This window comes from Vicugna pacos, chromosome 1, assembly GCF_048564905.1.
Source record: "Vicugna pacos chromosome 1, VicPac4, whole genome shotgun sequence".
NCBI lineage: Eukaryota > Metazoa > Chordata > Mammalia > Artiodactyla > Camelidae > Vicugna > Vicugna pacos.
In genome coordinates, this window is record NC_132987.1 from 17997858 (window position 1) to 18019742 (window position 21885).

The window sequence follows — 21885 nt, forward strand, 5'->3', positions numbered from 1 at the left end:
GTGCTCCTTGATTTGTGTTTCTAAAAATGGATGTCTTTGTGTATTTTTAGCCTGTGCAAATAGGTTGTCTCTCTGGTTTAAAGCAGTTGGTATATAATGATATTAGTTTAAGTGGAGAAAATGAGAAACATTTACTATCTGGAAACAATATTAAATGTGAAAGTGTCGCATAATTTAGTTTAAAATGGACTTCTGAAAACGTAATTGTTTTTGTTTAATGAACACGATGAGGAACAACAACAACAACAAAAAATACCAAGCGGAAGAAGCAAACCACTTTACCCCAGACTGCATCAGCTGCATCCCCAGGCGGGGTTTAAACAGTCAGAGCTGCATATCCTCCTGGAGGTGGCACCAGTGTTACCAGCACTTTGTATCTGACGCAGGCCTGCCCTGCAGACTCACAGAGTCATTTCAGTAAGTGTGTGGGTTTGTGTCAGCTCTCCCCTCGAAGGCCTTTCAGGGCAGAGCATGGTTTAATAGAGCCTTTTATCAGGGCATTTCATGTCCAGTATCACAGGGGGAGCCTCCATGAGAGGGGCAATTCTGCATTTTCTAGACTTGCTCAACTGTCCAGTGTGGTAGCCATTAGTTATGGAGCTATTAAATTTAAATTAATTAAAATGAAGCACAGTGAAACATTCAAATCTTCTCTCACACTAGCCACATTTCAGGTGAGGCTAGTGGCTACCACACTGCACAGTGCACACACAGAACATCTCCCTCATCCCACCAAGTTCTAGTGGGCAGCATCGACCTAGAGACACTGTCTCGAGTTTAGTGAGCTGTTTAGTACCCGCCCAGGCGGGATTTAAACCCAGGCTTTTCTGACACTGAAACCCATGAACTTTACAACTCTCTCCCTACCACTAACATATTTCTAAGAGATTTGTGGCAGAATAGAGGCACAACCATGACGTAACATTAGGAAAGGGGCAGAAGAGCAGGGAGGGAAGGTGGCCCAGGCAGGCCTGGCACAGGGAGGTGACATGCATGGTGGCACACTGAGCGTATTTTAAACTTAGCCTTTGACTTGCTTCCTCTGACATTATTTGAAGTCTTCATAACTGGCAGGTCGGCACACCACCTTTACAAAAATGAGCCCCCTGCCGTCTCCCCTCCGCCCACCAGTGTTCCTTCTGGAGATGAATTAAGAAGGACTCTTCCAAGGCTTAGTAAACACGTTTTTGGGTTTGCTTTCAAGTGTTTGGGTGTTGTGGTTTTCATTTCCCTTGACTAAAGGACTCTTTTAATGGCCATATTTTATCTGGTACAAAAAATGTTTTGTGCCTGATCCAAACACAAAGCAATTATTTTTAGGCACTCAGTTCTGAACTCTAGCTATCAGAGGTCAGAACTGTACTTTGCAGTGTGTGTGTGATGTATCTCAGCAAACACGTGGATGCAGTTTGAGCCAGTCTTTAGGAGACCAATCCTTGGGAATATAGTTTGCCTTTGACGTTGTGAACCCATGTTTTTTGTTTGTTTTTAATTCAAAGCAGCATAGTAATGAGGAAGGAGCACAGCCTGGGTGTGCACTTTGCATGGAAGGTTAACTTCCAGAGCCTCAGTTTCTCCATCCTAAAAAATAAGGCTATTTGTTTTGTTTAATAAGATATTTCAGATGTACAAAAAAATAGAAAACAATATAATAAACAGTTGTGTTCTTTAACTGAGTGTACCTGTCACCAGGTTTAATAAAGCATCACAGCTAAAGAGCCTCATGCCCTTGCTGTTCCCACAGCCCTCCCTTGCCCAAGTAATCACTGTCGTGAACTGGATGTTTGTCATTCTCATGCAAGTCTGTATCCTTTTACTACAGAGGTATAGATATCCCTAAAATATATACACTATCTTAAATTTTAAATGTTATATTCGTGGACCTGTCCTGCAACTTGCTTTTTTTCCAATTCATATTGTCTTTGAAATTTATCTAGGTTGGTACTTGTAACTCCAGTTCCTTTAACTCCTGCATTCAACCATACGAATTAAGCCATCTACTCACCTCAATAGTTTTCGGATTATCATTAACACCATCAGCGCTCTAATGAACATCTTTGTGTATGTCCCTTGAGGATGTGCTTGGGTTTCTCTTCAGCTTCGCTATTTAAAGTGTGTCCCTGGACCAGCAGCAACAACATCACCTAGGAGCGTTTTAAAAATGAACAATCTCAGATCTTTCCAGCCTGCCAATTAAGAATCTGTGTTTTAATGAGATCCCACTATGACATGTATGTACATCAAAGATTGAGATGCACTACCCTAGGTGCACTCAGAAGTGAAACTGCTGAATGAAAGAGTAGGTGCATCTTCTATATTATTACAGATTTGCCAAATTGCTCTTGAAGGTGGTTATACTACCATAAACTTTGACCAGCACAGTTCTTTACCTTGTATATCTTCAAAACTTTATACAGTCAGGATTTTTGCCAATCTAATTTTTTTTAATGTCATCTCACTTTTATTTTCTCTAATTACTAGTGAAATCGAGTGTCTTACATGTTTATTGGCCATTCAGGTCTCCTTTTCCAAGAATCACCTCCATTTCTTTTGCCTGTTCTGAGTTGTCATTTTCTAATAGTTACGCAGTAGTTTTACATATATTGGAGAACTAACCCTTTGACTGTAGTCTTCTCTGATCACAGTACAGAATGTGCAATAGATCAGCAAGTCTCCATCACCCCTTCAATTTAAGACAGTATCTATGTCCTCTAATGAGCTCTGAGAGCAGGGATCACATATTATTGTATCCCCCAGAACTGGCATGCCCCTCACAGATGGTAGCCAGTGAGATCTGCATTACTGCTGCTCAGAGGAGAGGTCTGGGATGGAGATATACATATGAGCATCATCAGCATCTAGAGGAGATTTAAAGCAACGGGAGTGAACAACATCAACTAGGAAGGTTTTAGAGAAAAAAAAAATGGGGGGAGGGAGCCTAAGACTAAACACTGAAAAGCATTTGGGCAAAGGAGATCTCCATTAAGTAAGGAAATCCTAAAGCTATAGAACAAAAGACAGACATATTTGACCATCTAGAAATTTAAAAGTTGTATGGTAAAAGATACCATAAAGAAAGCCTATATACAGCCTATATAGATTTGGGGGAAATACTTGTAATGTGGATGACAACAGTCAACACACATATAAAGAGCTCTTAAAAACTGATAAGAAAAAGTCAGGCTAATTGTAAAAAGGATAAAGGACATTAAGAGCCTATTTATAGAAAATGAAATCCAAAGAGCCAACAAGTATATTTTTTAACTGTTCAAATTAATTTATAGTTAGGGGTATTATTTTAATAATGAAAATAGCAAAAAGTATTTAAAAGAGCAATGACATATTTCTGTCTTAGATGTTGAAGAAAGGGTATCCCTTCAAACTTTAATGATGAAAATAAGTAATTTAAGATCATAGGAAAGCAATCTAACATTTATTAAAATAAAAATTCCATTTATATAAAGTTCAAAAATAGGCAGAAACTAATATATAGCCTTAGGAATCCACATAATGCTCACTATAGTGGGGAGGTAGTAACTAGGAGCACAAGAAGACTTTCTGGGATGACATTTTCTATTTTTGATGTGGATGCTAGTGACAAAGATGTATTCACTTTGTGAAAATTAATGAAGCTATATACCTATATGATTTTTACCTTTTGCCTGTATGTTTTCTGTACAAATGCTTAAATTTCGATAAAAATTTTAAAGGGTACTTATGATAAAGTTCTTAAAAAACACCACACACACACACACACACACACCCCTCACACTTTTCTCTTAGGAATCCCATGAAAACAAAGCCATCAGTATCAGTATAACGATATATACACAAGGATGTTTACAGTAGCACTGTGCATAGTGGGGAGGGGGGAAAGAAACTGGAAATTGTTAATGCTCATCTACAGAGAAATGACTTAAAAAATTATTATATACCATTTACTACAATTCAGCCATTCAAAAGAATGATCTGGAGGGATTTCTATGAAGTATTTTTGAGTTAAAAAAAGTGGGTATAATATAATACAAAGTTATTTAAAAAAAGAAGAAACAAAGGGAAAAAAAAAAGACAGACACCCTGTATAATGTATGTGTGTGTTATATCTTTATATTTTTTTCTGTATATGATTATACAAGCATGGAGAGAAATGTGAAAGGTTACAAACAGGTAACAGGAGCTATGTAATGGGAATGTGGAATGAGATGGATGGTGGGGAGGGGGTGACCAAACAAAATTCAAGGAAAAAAGATTTCACTTTAAACAATGAAGCATTTATGATCACATTTATGCATTTATGTAAAAAATTTTATAGGAAATGTACAAAGGGAAAACAGAGATTGGACAGAGAAGAAAGTGTTAGTAAAAGAGACCAAGAAGTGTTTGGAGATAGCAGAAAATCTTAAAATGTAGAAGGCAAAGATGTAGAATGTATTATAAAACAGGAATAGTTAACTATGGCAAATTGCTGCTGAGAAGATGAGAAGTATGAGAACAAAAAGGTTTCCATTAGATTTGACAACACCAAGGATGTTGGTGACAAAATTAATTAATTTAGTCTAATGAAATGAGGCAGAAATCATGAAGTGAGCAAAGAGTTAGTAGGGGAGGGAGTAAAGGTGGGAAATGTAATGCTGAGAACTCTCTTGCTAACAACAACTTTAAAAATGGGTCAAAATGTAAAACATATCTTTTTGAAGGCACCAGAAAGCTAAAAAGGCAATGATGAATTTCTATGCCAAGGTGGAGAAGAAGGAAACCCAGAGTAGGGATCTAGGCATCTGGAAACATTTAAGCCTAGGAAAGTTTACTGATTCCAAAACAGGAGGTCAGGAGTCTAAACTGTACCTTGGACAATGTTGCAGACCTTGGGAGATGAGCCTGGTGTCCAGGAATGCCACTGTTGGGCGACTCTGGCAAAACTCCCAAATTTTGAGCTGGGACCCCAAAGACTGTAACTTAAGAAATAAGAATAAACAGAAAGTTGATCTGTTTTTGAAATAAGAATTACCTTGGATATGAGTATACAGTATAAACAAATACATGAGCAAACAAGACAGGACAACATGAATGGGCATGAACAGAAATAACCAACAATAGAAAGAAACCAGCAAGGTCTGCAGATTAAGAATTCATTAGATGTAGAGCTTAACACAATCATGCTCACAATATCCAGGGTAATAAAAGACAACTCTGAAAATTTCACAGAGAATAGAAAAATATAAAAGACACAGAAGAATTTTAAAAGAACCAAATAGAAACTGTAGAATTGAAAAATACAATAATGAAATTAACAACTCAAAATCAGAGAAACAGTAAACTGGAACATAAGTGAGAAGAAAATATCTAGGAGAAAAGTACGGAGATTAGAAGGAAGAGTGTAATAAATATAGACTACATAGTGAAAGGTCAAACATGTGTAAATGGAATTCCAAAAGAAGAGAGCATTATGGAAAAACAGATTCGAAGAGAATTTTCCAAATGATGAAAGATAGCAAGCTATAGATTCGAGAAGCTCTGTAGACACCAAGCAAGAAGACTAGAAAGAAAACCAGCCCCAGGCATATCATAGTAAAACCGCTAAAAACCAAAGACAAACACAAAATCTTTAAAAGTGGCCAGTGGAAAGAACACATTAAAATACTGTTAACTTTTCAATAGGAATAATAGGAGCAAGAGGACAACAGAAAAAATCCCTTCTAAGTGCTGACATAAGTAACTACCAACCTAAATTTCTATACCCAGCAAAACTACTATTTATCAGGCAAACAAAAGTTGAAGGAATTAATCAAGAGTAGAACAACTTAAAGAAATATCTTTGGTCTAAGAAAAAATGATGCCAGATGAAAACATGAAAATGCAGAAAAAGAGATAAGCAATGACCATGGTAAAAAATTTATGTACTGTTGACCCTTGAACAACATGGGTTTGAACTGCACAGGTCCACTTATAATACACTTTTTTCAATAAATATGTATTACGGTACTAAATAATCTGTGGTTAGTTGAATCCATGGATGCAAAACCACATATAGGGACCACATATACAATCGTAAAGTTATAATCAGGTTCTTGACTGTGTGTGTGGTGGGGGCGGCTGGCACCCCTAACCCCTGCATTGTTTAAGGCTCAACTGTATATTTAAATGAACAGTGGCTGTATAAAACAATACGTCCTTCTGGGAATTCACACTGATACATAATTAAAATCTAACCATGATAGCACATAGGTTGGGAGAGAAGTGAACAGACTTGAAGAATTCTAAAGTTCTTGTACTGTCTGGGAAGATGATAAAAGTACCAATAAACCTTAGACCTGGGAAAGTCCAGTATGCAAATTGTAATCTAGTGTAGCCAATAAAAGAACGGGAAAAGCTGTAAGATTTCCAAATTAATAGGAAAAGTTATTTTAGCATTTCATTAACACTGGTGAGAAAATAGTGGAAAAAAGAACACAAAGAAAGAAAATCTAGGAAAAATAAAACTACACAGTAAGATGGTTCATGTAACCCCAAATATACTGGCAATTACATTAAATGTACATTGGCTGTTTCAATTAATAGGTAAGTACTGTCAGAGTGGATTAAAACAAAATAAAACTACATGCTGGTTACAAGAGAAACACAAGAATTCCAAAAGACTGCAAGAAAAAAACACCATGCAAACACTAACCAAATGAAAGCTAATATATATTATTAGTCAAGTAGACATTAAGGCAAAAACACAGTATCAGAAATACAGTGAACACTTTAAAATAATTTTTAAATGCTTCAATTCACCAGGGATATAAATCATCTCTAAATTTGGATGCATCTAATAATATTGCTTCAAACTCTATAAAATAAAAATTGACATAACTAGAATAGGCAAATTCAAAATCACAGTAGGGTATTTTGATTTATCTCTTTTACAAATGCTAGGAAAATCTCAGTAAAGATTTATAAATATAAACAACACAGCAGAACTGATCTAATGAACATAGGTAAAACATCTGATCTAATAACTGCAAAATATGGATTTTTTCATGTGTACACTGAACATTCATAAACTTGATCATATTGTGAGTCATAAAAAAACTTAGTCCCACAAATTTGAAAGAATTGAAATCATGCAGATACATTCTCTGAACGCCATCTAATCTAAAAATCAATAATAAAATGATAATAAGAAAATCCATGTGTATTTGGAAACTGATAAATATATTTCTAAGTAACCAAAGGTCATGAAAAAACCAAAATAGAAATTAGAAAATATTTTGTATTGAATGGTGATGAAAAGACTTCATATCAAAACTTATGGGATGCAGATAAAGACTGTTATTATTAAGACTAAGACTGATCAGCTAAGCAACAATCTCATAAAATTATAGGAGAGGAATAACAGCAAATTGAATCCAAAGAAAGTAGAAGGAAAGAAATAATACAGATAAAAGGAGAGCAGAAAACAAGCATACAACAGAGGATCTATAAAGTAAAAAACCAATTCTTTGTAAAGACTGATACAACTGAAAAACCTCTAATGAGCCTAAGAAAATAGACTCTAGTGTGCTTAGCACGCACAAGATCCTGGGTTCAATCCTCAGTATCTCCATTAAAAGATATATATTTATATATACACACACACAAACACACATACACCTAATTTTAACCTCCCCCATCAGAAAAAAAAAAGAAAAATTCTTATTAAAAAAAAGTCCCATAAAAAAAGAAAAGACTCTAACCAATACCGAGAATGAAAAGAGGACATCTCTACCATTCCTGCAACATTAATAAACTCTTAACACATGGATTGATAAAAATAAATTTGAAAATATAGATGAAAGACACATACCTAGAAAATCACAACTCTTCAAAACAAACACAGTAAGATATAAAAATCTGAATATACCTCTTGGCTAGGAAGGAAATTAAATCCATATCTCAAAGAAACATCAGAAATAAGGTCACTGGCAAAATTCTATCAAACTTTTAAATAAGAAATAATGTCAATCTTGTCTTACAAGGTCACCAAAACCTTGATAACAAAACCTGACATAGACCATAAAAGAAATTTATGAGCCAATCCCACTGATGAAAATAGATTTAAAAACCCCACGTGAAATATTGGCAAGTCAAATCCAGCAATATATAAAAAAGATAATACATCACAATCCCATTGGGCTAATTCCAGCAATGTAAATTTGGTTTATATTCGAACATCAATCAATATAACTCACCAAATGAGAAAAACCATATGATCCTCTTAGTAAAATGCAGAAAATAAGTTGATAAAATTCAGCATCTCTTTATGATTTTTGAAAAAAAATCCCTTGGGAATTGAAGCATGCTTTGTTAACCTGGTAAAATATCTAGATTCCAAAGCAAACATCACATGTAATACTGAAGATTTTCCTTTTTAGACCAGCAAAAGGCTGATTATTGCTTCTATTCAACCTTTTATTGGAATTCCTAACCAGTGTAGAAGGGCAAGAAGAAGAAATAAAATGAAGAGAATGGAAAGGAAGAAATAAAGCTATTAGCTATTTCTGCATGATATATGCAAAACCAAAATAATTTCTGTAAATAAATTGTGAAGATTAATAAGAATATTTGGTATGTCTGCTAAATTCAAGTATCAATTGTATTTCTACTGACCGTTATAAAATTTTAGTTAGAACTATTAAAACACAGGTTGCTTGAGTCCATCTCCCAAGTTTCTGATTCAGTAGTTACGTTTGGGATGGGGCTCAAGAATTTGCAATCTTTTTTCGGGTGGGGGCTGGGGGGAATTAGATTTATTTATTTGCTTGTTTGTGTATTTGTTTATTTATTTACTTATTTATTTATTTGTGGTACTAGGGATTGAACCCAGGACCTTGTGCATGCTAAGCACATACTCTACCATTGAGCTATACCCTTCCCCCCAAGAATCTGTATTCTAATTAGTTTCCAGGTAATGCTAATACTCCTGGTCAGGGGACCACACTTTGAGAACCACTGCTATAGATCAACAAGAAAATTTAATCACTTACCCAGGAAATCTAACAAAAGATAGACAATGTTCTTCATAGAAAACTGTACATCACTGTGGATATAAAGAGGATCTAAATAAAGGATACTCCATTATCACGGATTTTAAGAGTCAGTATTCTGAAGATGTCAATTTGCCCCAATCAAATTTATAATTTAGTGCAATCCCACTTAAAATTACCACATTTATTTTCTATGCCTGTCTGTTTTGTAAATAAGTTCATCTGTATTTTTTTAGATTCCACATATAAGTGGTATCATGATATTTGTCTTTCTCTGTCTTAATTTAGTATGATAATCTCTAGGTCCATCCATGTTGATGCAAATGGCATTATTTCATTCTTTTTTATGGCTGAGTAGTAGTCCATTGTAATGACCTATAATTAAAAAGAACATATATAAACTGAAACACTATACTATACTCCAGAAACTAACACAACATTGTAAATCAACTATACTTCAATAAAATTTTTAAAAATTTTTCTATGGGTTTCTTTTTGTGCATCTCAACACAAAAATGAAATATATATTTAGGCATCATTGATAACTGAGTAAAGAGCATGGACACTTAAGACAGACTCCCTGAGTTAGAATACTGGCTCCTATTTTGTGACTGCAGACAAACTTAACTTTCTGTGCCTCCATTTTCTCATCTGTAAAGTGGGAAAGACCAACTCTATCACATAAGATTGTTAAAAGGATTAAATATATATAGTTCAGGTGCATGTCTAGAACATACTAATTAGTATGTATGAATTTAATAAACAAGTAAATTAAAATAAAATAAAAATAGGGAGATGAAATCTAGTGGATATCTTCTAGAGTCCAGAAGCGGACTCATGCATATATGAATAGATGGTTTATGACAAAGGGGGATATATAGAACAGTGGGGAAAGAAGGATTACCTTTCCAAATAAAAAAACACTAGGAAAAAATACTTCACACTATATATAAAAAATAAATATATATTTTAAAATTCCAGGTAGGTTATAGATCTAAATGGGTTAGGCAAAAATATAAAGCTTTCATATGACATTCTAGGAGAATATCTTCATGACCTTGGGGTAGAGAAAGATTTCTTAAATACTACATAAGGGGTATTAACCATAAAGGAAAATAAAATAAATTTGACATTAAAATTAAGATCCTGTGTTATCAGAAGAAACATAAGGCTTTTATATATATATACACACACACAGAATTTCACATAACAACAAAAAAAAGGCAAAATTTAAAAAACCCTTTTTTAAAACAAAAACAAACAAACCCCCAAAATGACAGGTAATCAAATAAATGGACAAAGGGCTTAATTAAGCAGGCAATTCACAAAGGAGAAAATCCATAAGGCCACAATCAAATATGAAAAAGCAATTTAATCTCATTATTAATCAGGGAAATGCAAATTAGTTCACAGAATGGCTAAAATTTTTTAAATGTTTGTTAACTGGATGTTGGTAAGAATGTGAAGCAATAAGAATTAAGTACTGGGGAAAAATAAATTGATATAACCACTTATTTTAGCATTACTTGGCCAAAATAAAGATATGCATAATTCTATGACCCATCAATTTTAATCTTAAGTATATACTTCCAAAGAAATATGTACATATGTGAAACAGGGGACAAAATATAATTATTACAGCAGCAGCATCTGTAATAGCCTCAAACTAGAAACAACCTGTATGGGTCCCAACAGTAGAAAGGATATGTAAATTATAGGGTATCCATAACATGGAATATTGTACAGTGATGATAAAGAATGAACTGGAGAGAAATGCAACTACATGATTGAACCTTAAAAACACAATGTTGGGCAAAAGCCTGACGGTTGCTGTAAAAGAAGAGGTGGTGATTACCTTGGCAGAGAGGGAGTCCTGACCAGGGAGGGGAACTTGTAGTTTCTGAGGTGTTGACGTTCTTCCTTGACCTGTGTGGTGGCTACCTGGATGTCTGCTCTGTAATATGCTGAAATTATTTATATGTGTAATTGTTTTATGCACTTTTCTCTGTGTGCCATTTTCTACAATAAAAAAAGGGAGAAGAAAGTAAGGCAGGGAAGGTCTGAAAGGCCAAACTTCTGAGTGCTAAACCTGGGCTTTGTTAAAAGTGGAAAAGAACCAGGAATTCCAAAAATCCACCAGTTACACATTTTTAGAGTAGGAATAATCTAGAAGGTAATGTCAGTTTACTCATCATTGAAAAAGGAGATAAAACTGCCACCAATACTGAAAGAGGAAGAGGTTCCAGGATGATACAACTGGGATTTAGGTCCTACCTGGATCCCTGAGAAGAGGCGCAGCATTCTGGAGTGGAGGAAGGAAAGAGGCAGGTAAAAATAAACAACCGTTGATCCTGCTAACGCCCATGAATCCTGCTTTATATACGTTGTAGCTTCCTAATCTGCTCTTCCCACTACCCTGTCACCTAGCCCCTATTTGTCCTTGAAGACTCAGCTGACAGGCCCACTTCTCCAGGAAACCGCAGCCCCTGCTCCCTCCCTTCTAAGAGCTGCTAGTCCCCGGTAGTCAGGGTCACGTGGTACCTCTCTGCTGGCCACCTCACGGACCAATCTTTCACCCTCTGCAGACAAGTGACCCCTGCATTACAGGCTGCCTGGCTGTATGTGACCTGGTGCTGACAGTCAGGGTTATGGGCTGGACAAGGTGAACTGAGAATGTACTGGAAGTCAGGAGACAAGGATAGATCTCCGGAAGGGGCTTCCCTTCCTGAAGTTCCTCCCTTCTAGGCCTTTGGGAGAGAGGAGAAAGTAGGAAAAAAATTGAGATTGCCTCTGAGTTGGGACTCAGCACATGTTTCCACAGGCACGGTCTTAAACTAGCTTCTCCCCATCCTACACAAGAGAGTCGGATAGTTATTACCAATTCCATCTTACAAACATGGAAGTTCAGACCCTGAGAATTAAGGTCACAGAGGCAAAGCTGGATGGCAAATACTGGCCTCTGCAGCCCAGGGTCTGCCTATAGACATGAAGAGAATACTTAGGAATTACTTGTTCAACAAAGTCAACCTTTGTCTTCTCAGAGCTGGGTAGACACAGACTCAAGTATGGAAATGTACAGGGTTTCCAAAATTCTGTTTGGGGTAAACTTGGGTAAGGAACAAAAGACAGGGTGCCAAGGCATTGGGTGACCAGCCCCCACACAAAGAGCTGTTCCTGCAGCCCAGACCCCTAACCCACCCTGGAGGTGGGCTATACTCTGCCTTCCACCTCCATCTGTCTGGCTCAGCCAGAGCCCCTGAGAACCAGAGACATGCAATTTAGCAAGTGTGCAGGGTGCACCTGCTAGGAGTGCTCAGCAGCTCCTGAGGGCCCCCAGCAGAGGGCAGGGTGGTCAAGAGGCATGCTGGCCTCAGTCCAACACTGCCTGGAGAGGTTCATTTCCCGCTCTTGCTCTTGAAGACACTGGCATTCACTGATTTGGCATATATTTACCAAGGCCCTCTATGGGCTGAGGAGACCCCTCTGGAAACAGTGGTGCCCACTTCTGCCTGATAATGCTCATCACTCTTTCAAACACCTGATCCATGACCTTGTGTGTGTCATGGTGGATGGCTATTGGACAAAGATCCCTAAACAAATCTGTCTTTTTACAGTCCTATTCCTGGAACTCTCACTGAGTCTAGAGCAGCCCTGGGAATGGTCAGTTCAGAGCTTAATTCCCATCGTCAGCTGAGTGATTTCCAAGTAACTGTGCTCTGAGCATCTGCCCAATGGAAAGGAGCTACAAAGTGGCTACAATCTGGCCTTGGGTACCAAGTAACTGAAGGGACATTCTTCCAGACCTCAGGATACCTCCCAAAAGTATGAAAATTTGATGAAGGTACCCTCTTGCCACAGGCTCCCGATAATGTCCAAGAGGCCTCCCATACTGCCTAATGGGGCTGGGAAGCAAGGAGAGAAGTCACAGGAGAGATTGTGAGCTTCAGCCTATTCTGGAAGTTGGTCTGTCTATTGACCTGGCCATTTCTTCGAGTCCCAGTGCCAGGGTCCAAAGGCCTATGCTGCCCATAAAGAAGACGCCCACATATCCCAAGAGCAGCCAAAACCAGCTCATCCATTTATTTGACTGAGAACATTAAGGAGGACAACAAAATTAAACAATCTTTAATAAAATTCCTATAGAAAACCCAGTCGCAGGGCAAATACTCTTTCCCATGTCACAGAGGATTGAGAACTCCCAATAGGCTTTGGAGAATAAACAGTAGTTTTGCTGGGTGTTGCCAGTACTCAGAAAGAGCCTCCATTTACACATTCAAACCAGTAGTTCCTATTGCACATATTAACATTATCTGCCAACTAGCACCCTAAATATATGGTACCTCAACAAATAAATTAAAGAATTCCATGTGGCATGAAACATTCAATTTGAACTAATATCCTTGAAAAATCACATTATTACAAGTTTTAATAAATACAGTAAGAACAGCTGGCATTTTACTAAAATACTGAATTTTAGGTCTGGAGTTTATTCCATAAATAGTTTCCTTTTCATCTGCTTTCTGTCTTGGATACATTTGCTCAAGTATTATGCTCTATGAAGTGAACTCTTTCATAGATACCATGTAAAAACTGTATTAATATGTGCCTCATTACAGAAGCAGCTGGAAGAACTGGATCATAGAGTCAACTAAAAAGTAACTTAGGAAAAAGCTCTGATTTGTAAAACTTTAAAACACAGGCTGAAGAAAACCAAAATAACATCTTTTTATATAGAACTCCCACTAGAAATTTTATAAATATATATGCAGCATATATATTAGATTTGCCTCACCAGTAGATTTTTCAGCAAGTCTGCCTGGGATGGTGCTATCACGGTAGATAAATATCAACAAAAGAATTAATGTTTCCACAGGTTTAAAAGATTTCTTTTGAAAAATAATCATAATTTCAAATTATATTATAATTTGCAGTTTACACAATTTAAAAAGGGAAGACAGATAGATAGCTTTCTTTTATGCCTCATTGGGGAAGTAAGGACAGCTACCACTCCCCAGGCGTGAATAAGTTGGCTGAGTGATAACACTTGGTCACAATATGAAAAAGAAGTATTTACACCTTTCTGGAAAAGTACCAAATACTTAAAAAAAGAAGAAGAAGAAAAGAAGAAGAAGAAAAAGAAAGAAAGACAAAAAACAATCTCTAGTAGCATTCCTTGGCGTGCAAAGTCAGCAGGAAATGATTATCCATAATGTTGACAGTTTTCATGATGAGTCTTGGAAGCATTCAAAAAGCAGAGGGTGGTCATCAGGGATTGTTCAGATTAGATTTTGTGGGCTGCCTTGTTCTTAATTTAACTCTGGGTTCCAGGATTTCATTCCCTTTATAACATCTCTGGCAGGGTCATGTTCAATTTAGTGCAAGTGCAAAATGAAAACTAAACGAAACCAACAAATACATTAGGAGCAAAGGCTGATCGTTAAGATCTGTAGTCTTTCCGAACTGTGTGGGCCATCCAGTTCACTTTAGTAGTCCAGCTTTCCCTGAGTGCCTCATCAAATTTTTGCTTAAATTGCTTGAGTGCTTCTTCTTCACTCTTCCCTAAGGCAAGAGAGTCCTGAAAATGAAGGGGAAAAAAATCTGATTTTATACATTCTCTGCAGTGATGTGCAAATCTCAAAGTCTGTAGGAGGCTGGGTTGGCCATGCCTCCCCAGCCACCATCAAGCAGTGTACCCCATGTTCTTGTTTAAACACCATTTGCAGGAGGCAGAATGAATACCAAGGTATGGTGATAACATGACCCCTGCCAAAGAATTTTTAAAGACAAAATGAATTTATGATTACTGCAAGACAACTACTCAGCTGCTTGCCACCACCACTACTGGGTAAGAATCATCTCATAGGAAATTACTTTGTTCCATTCCCTTTGAACATTTGAAAGGTATAGCTGAGCTCCATGCCCACAAAATCCAATATTGAAAGAAAAACCATTTATACCTTAAGATACTGTATATCCTTGACTGATGTGAGCTCAGGAAGCCCTGCAGTCAACATCAGTGCAAAGAGAGTGATGAAGAGATTCCCATGCCGTCGTAAAATCAGATATGCATCCTCACAACACTGGCGGAACCTTTAGTTGATGCAGCAATCACAAGAGTAGGACGTTAGAAGGGAGACAGCAAATTTTAATAAAGGAAAACAAGAGACATAACTAGACTTTGCATTGAACCAAAGGTTCTTTTTTGATTTTCACTTCTTTCAAAGTTGTCCCAGGACTAAAATTAAATACATGAAGCCCTCTAAAATCACATATATCTTTTCAAAAACAAAGCTAAATAGAAATTCTATGATAAAAGGTAATGTAACACAATGTAGGCTTTTTAATTCAATGAGACAAAAATTAATTATAAAACAAGTGGTAATTATAATCCATGAGGATTTCTAAACATATTTCTAGATTCTAGATTTGTGGTTTGACTCCAAAGACTTAATTTCTTTAATAGACCCCAAATCAGTATCCGTGCTTTTGCACTGCACCTTCTTGTCCTCTTGTCTTCCCCCACTCTCCTCTTCAAGATGGTCATTTAAGAGGACTTCCCAATCCTATGTCCCTAATTTTGCTAAAGAGAAAAATGGACCCAGAGATATAGTCTCAGAAACCCAGGCAGAACTGGAAATTATATTAGCAATCAGTGGTAAGATATGGTATGAGTTGGTCAGATCATATAACGTATCTCTAATGATCAAAATAGCCTTGAAATTTAATCATTTTTGTCCCTATTTTAAATGAAGAAACAAAGACCAAAAGACAAATAATGTCTTGGAGACATACAAACAGCAAGGAATAGATCAGAGACGACAAGGTCTGTCCTGAGCCCTGGTTCTCCTACTATACTTCACATAGAATGACAGTAAAATGCCTATCCCTCTCAGCATCTCACTAACTAATGTCTTAACAGTTTCAGGAGAATTTTCTAAGACAGGTAAAAGACAGTATACTATTGGAATACAACATGGTAATTTACACGTTTCTAGCATTTTGTTTCTCTTGTCTGAACCAGAACATGGATCTGACAGGCAAATTCCCCAAAAGCCTCCTGTTAGCAGACTGAGTATCTCTCTAATCTAAATATACTTTTCAGCTAAGAAATGCTAGTCTAGCTGGTCATATATGAAAACATTACATGTGTTTACCCTTGACACCAGGGCAATACTTACCGGCCAAACTTTTCTGTGTTTCCTGTTTTTCCTTGCTGAATCACATGAATGAAGTCATAGGTAAGAATAAAAGGCACTCGCTCCCTTTTAATGCCAAATTTAGACTTGAAATTTCCAAGAATATGTCCAAAGTCAATGTGGAAGAGCTGGAAAACAAATGAGATTTAATTTCTTTTCTTTTCTTTTCTTTTTTTTTTTTCTGGTGGGTTCCAAACAGAAAGGCAAGGCCTCAAGCAGTCCTAGACCCCAAAGCACTACATTCAATGTCACGTGAACCCTCCTCTCTTTCACAACCTACTGGGTCACTTGGAAAAGACTGTTTCGGACGTTCGTAAGTTTTTATACACAGTAATAATCCTGATATTAAACTGCATATCCCAATGGGAAAGACGTATCTTTAAAAAGAAAAATACATCCAAATAATAAACATGTCTGATTTTAAAAAGTCAGTTCTACACATAGAAACAAAATAAAAAGAGTACATCCTTGCCCCACCGGTTCCTTCACCACCTTAAGTGCTACCATTTACAGGTAACTTCTCCCCACTCTTTCATGTGTTTTTCCTGATATTTGCCACCATTTTTCTAAACAGTATGTTTATACTTACTTATTACTTCCTAATTTTGGATTATTATGGAAGGTAAGTATTTAGTACTCTTGTACTGAGGTAATGCAACACAATACAGCACATTATAGCATAATTTCTGGTAAAATCAATATTCAGTGTTCATACTGTTCACACTATGTGAATACATTTTAAAGCCAAGCAACGTGGTAGTGGTATATATATAGTATGACTACATTTCCTTTTTCACTCATCTTTTTCCCTGACAAAAGAATTTTTTTTCTTAGTGTTCTATGATCTGATCATTAATTCTTCCCAAAATCTCAGAAATCTTAAAATCATTTTAAAACAGTTTTCCCATGGTCAGGTAACCTGTTAGCGCCTGTCTGGCCTGGCTGTTCTGTAGGCCTGCCATAGAACCATCATCCTGGGCTCAACCTTCGCCCTTCTTCCATTGGGAGTCCCCGTTTCTCAAGCCCCACGTCACCTTCTCTTTTAGTTTAGACCAGGCTTTCTCAATACTGGCACTACTGACATTTTGGGCCCAATACTACTTTGTTGTGAGGTTCTAGCTTACACACTGTAAGAAGTTCAGCAGCATTCCTAGCCTCTACCCACAGTAGAATACCCACCCCCACCCCAGTCACCACCCCCACCCCAGTCACGACAACCAGAAATGTCTTCAGGCATTGACAAATGTCCCCTGAGGGCAAAACCACCCCACTGGGAACTACCAGTTTAGACCCTTATTTTGGTGGATGCCCTTATTCTGGCCTCCTCCTGAAAAAAGATGCAGAGAAGATACAGTTTTTGAAACCTTATTGTATTTGAAAATGTCTTTATTCTACCTTCATACTGGACTGAAAGTTTGGTTATAGAATTCTAGGTTAGAAATCATTTTCTCTCAAATTATGAACTCTAATTTCCCTTGTCTTACAGTTTCCAACACTGCTACTGAGAAGCCAAGTCTTTCTGGCTCCTGAACCCTGAGTATGTGGCCTGCGACGTCTCTGGGCAGGTTTTAAGACATTCAGCTTATGCCTGATACACTAAAATCTCATGAGGGTCTTCTCATCCACTGTAAGGGAACTTCTGAGCTCTCTGGACTGAATATTCATGAATATCAGCTTTGGACAATGTCTCTGTATTACCTGCTTGATAAGTTCCTTCCTTGTGTCTTATGTGCTACCTCCTTCTGTAACTTTTATTAGGGCAGATGATGAACCTCCCTAGACTGATTCTCTTATCATTTCTGGATCCTCTTTCTTCTATTTATTAGATATTTTGGATCTTTGGGGGATATTAAAGGGCAATATATAGCATAGTGCCTAAAAAACAGAATCTGGGCAAACTGCCAGGATTTAAATCCTGGTATGTCCACTTTCTGTTATGTCAATTTTTTTCACCAGTAAGTGGAAATAATGTTACTACTTACTCTGTACAGTTGTCATAGGATTGAAGGAGTTAACATATATCAAGAACTTATATAGAACAGTGCTTTCCACAAGTTAACAATTCAAGAAATGTTAGCTGATCTTTAATTTACACTACTTCTATTTTAATTTTTAAATTTGTTTCTATTCTTAATTTCCAAGAATTCTATTTTCTGATTTTTAAAAATAGAATCTTATTACTTCATAGATGCAATTTTTTGTTTGTTTGTTTGTTTTTATTTTTCAGTCATTCTCTGTTTACTGCAGTTATTCTGTTTTCCCAGAATTCTTTTTTTACCCTTTTGGCTTCTTTTTTTTGGTCATCATCTATATTTATTTCTTGAAAAGGATTATCGAATCAGACATTAGATGATGCCTTTGTGACCAAGAGTCTCAAATGGATGTGGCCTTTTGGATTCTTTTAGTCTCTGTCTTTCAGACATTGAGGCTTCCCTCAAATGTCTAATAAAAATCCTTGGCTGACCATTCATATTTAAGAATAAGTCACTAAAAAGATGAATGAAAATTCTGTGGGCATGGGTAATATTGTTGATCAGTGGGCTTCCTTGCAGCGTGACTGTCAGAATCTGTAAGTCTTTTCACTGGAAAAGGATTCCAATCGGATTCTCTTGAGAAAAACCATCTAGTATCCTGTAAGAGTGGGGATTTACACTTGGTCACTAGTGTTTCGGTAGCAAAGCAAGCAGAAGTTGTTGGGAACCATGCCATTTGGCATGCCAACCTTCACTTCATCCCTGTTTTTAACATGGACCTTACCCTTAGCTCCTGTAGAAGCTGCTTGTCCAGGAAGCTGGTTTCTTCAGAGAATAAATCTTTTATCCCCTTCTTGGAGTTGAGAAGGAGACATGAGCATCTAATTGCTCCATATATTAACTGCCAATCAACCCTGTTTTCAGCCTCTTCCCCTTTCCCTACCTTTAGCAGCACCTCATGCCTCTGACTTCAGAGCTCTTCTCTGGCTGACACACCACACCCTTCTACAAGAAGCCATTCTCTCAGCTCCTCTAAGTCATTGCCACTTTCCCACTTTGCTTTCTCTCATCCCAAAATCTGTTGATATCTTTCACCACAGAGGCCCCTTTTCCTATTATCTTTGACTTGGATTTACATATTTCTTATTCCTCAATATCATTTTAGAAGGGCGTCAGGAAAAAATGGAGAAAAACCTATGTTTCAACCTGATTAACCAGAAGACTGAGGGCATCCTTTTAAGTGTGAACACAAGGTTCAACTCTCAAAGCCCAAGTCCGAACTGCCCAGATCTCCGAGGACGTATAAAACTCTGGGCCCCACCCCCAGAGCCAGAGTTCACATAATGACTTAGAGACTCTTATTCTGGAATGCCTCTAGTGTCAGGGAATTCCAAGGGTGGCTAAACCGAAAAATTATCCCAAATTATTTCATCTCTTTGCTTACTATAAAAGAATTTACAAACAAAAGTCACTCTGAAGAATAGGAAAATTTTCATTTCAAAACTAAGAGCTTCTTTATATTAAATAATCTGGTCTAGTCCCCCAGGTTGATAGTACCAAAATGATATTACTGATATTCCATTTCTCTCTATTCCCATATATGATTAAACTTGATATTCTAAAAGAGAAAATGGCTCAAGTAGGGTCTGTCTTAACTTTCTATTTTTTTACCACTAGTTATCTTCTTTAAAGTTAATATATTCTGTACATTATCTGTTTTGTCTACTCTTAGGTACATATGTGTCCCAAATGTAGTTTCTTATATTGAAGGAACAGGTCACTTTTAAATGACCACAATAATTTTTTAAACACTTAAATAAATGCTTATCACCTAACTGTAAATGAACAAACCAATATATGAAGCAAATGGTATATGAAACAACAGGTGGGAAATAAAAGACAAAGACATAACTCTGAGAATCATGAAGACTCTGACTGGGTTCCAGAAGAGATTGTGCTGCATGTAGGTAACAGCATCACAAGGTCCTTGGCAGGCTCTGGAAAGCAGCTTACCTGGCCGGTTTTTTTGACCATGATGTTATCACTATGTCTGTCACCAATCCCAAGGACATAAGAAGCTACACAGTAGCCGGCACAGGACAGGGTAAACTCCTCAATGGCTCGGTCCAGGTCATCCCTGAACAAGAGAAAAAAATAGAGGAAAGGTTTTCAGCTTCCATATGTATAGGATGAGACCCAATCCATGCATCTGTTTCGTTTTTAATGCGAGGAGAATTGCAAAACAGAACTGCCAAAACCATATGAGCAGAAGATGCTGGATCAGCCAACAGAGGGAGGAGGATCACCAGAGGAGCAGGGCAGAGAGGAGTCAGCAGGCTGGCTCAAAGACACCAGATACCTGGACGTCAGCCATTCAAACTGCTGTGTCCTGGGGGTCATGTTTCAGTGGGGATGGGGGTAGGTTCATGTGCACAGTAACGAGAGGACATCAGCTTTGCTGGATGATGCTGGGCTTTGGACCATTTTTGTCGGTTTTGACCAAAAACTAGAATTCCATATTTAAGAGTTAAGTATTGCAGTTCCAACCATTTAAGTCAGTGGCTTAAATCAGAAGTGAGTAATACAGACCCTTTAGGGACAAGGTCTGAAAATCAAAATTTGAAAACTAATTCTCACATACAAGTTCTTGGATTTTGCCAATGAAAAAACTTAAGTCTGACTTCAAAGTCTTCAGCCAAAAATACTTGCAATATTTTCCCCTCACTGTGAAATTCCTTAATTTCCTATGTGTTAGGGGTTTTCCAACACAATAACCATACATAACACAATTCCTAGTGCTGTACTTTATAGTTTGGAGAGCTCAGTCTACACACTCATTCACTTCTACTCTAAAAATCTACTGAAAACTTACTTAGGTTCATAGATTCACATAATGACAAAAGTTCATGCACTTAAAAAAGGTACATTATGTTACTTTTAAAATTATTAGATTTTTTAGTACTGCCCAGCTCTGAAATTTGATTTCGATGAAGCAGAATTCAATGCTAATCATCTGCAAGACTTTAGGGAGGCCAATTTGTCATTTTGATCTAATCTGAAATGAAGCAATAAATAACACTAATGTTTCCTCTAGGACACTGATGATTCTAACTGAGAGAACAGTCATTTGTTTGGCTGTTTGTTCAGAAGAATGATAATCAAACAGAATACACTAACCCAGAATTGTACTCTTTAAGCCAGTTCAGAAGGGCGTCTTTGTTGAAGGCTGCTGCAGCAGCCACATTGCTACTGTTCAGCTGAATGTCAGCGATTGTTTCAGAGGTGCTCACAACTTCAATGAGGCCGGAGCGGTCTCCTGTTGCTAAACAGCCGTAAGGCAACATCCTGAAAAGAAAAAAAATGGGCATAGAAAGTCATGTGTATGTTATCTATAAGATGAAACATTAACAGAGTACTTTTTTTTTAAGTTTTATTACTATTGATACTCTTGCCATTATTGTATCAGTCATATGGAAAAATACGAGTTCTACCTTCTGTTAGAGAGTAACTATCTTGGCCAACGGTGAGTAATTCACTAGAATTCCAATATCCCAGCTAAATGTATAATTTGTTATCAGATCATTCTGGTGAAATATTAACTTGTCATGCAGGTGGACAGAAGCACATCAGATAAAAGTTTTTCATGTTCACCCTAAATTTGGAAGTAGGGAACCACTCTTTATGGAGCACCTAATAGGTGGCACACAGCAG

General features: G+C 37.1%; 1 protein-coding gene across 3 annotated transcripts in view; it reads right to left on the reverse strand.

Moving 5' to 3' along the window:
• Positions 1–13053: 13053 nt before the first annotated feature.
• Positions 13054–21885, reverse strand: part of PIK3CB (phosphatidylinositol-4,5-bisphosphate 3-kinase catalytic subunit beta) — a 147993-nt gene continuing 139161 nt past the window's right edge. For all 3 annotated transcript variants that reach the window (XM_072957733.1, XM_031678286.2, XM_072957811.1), the window contains exons 20-24: positions 21352–21519; positions 20188–20311; positions 16184–16329; positions 14963–15095; positions 13054–14580 (exon numbers count right to left, since the gene is read on the reverse strand). In XM_072957733.1, the coding sequence (XP_072813834.1) occupies positions 14443–14580; positions 14963–15095; positions 16184–16329; positions 20188–20311; positions 21352–21519 (709 nt within the window). In that variant the 3' untranslated portion in view covers positions 13054–14442. The remainder of the gene's footprint in view (positions 14581–14962; positions 15096–16183; positions 16330–20187; positions 20312–21351; positions 21520–21885) is intronic.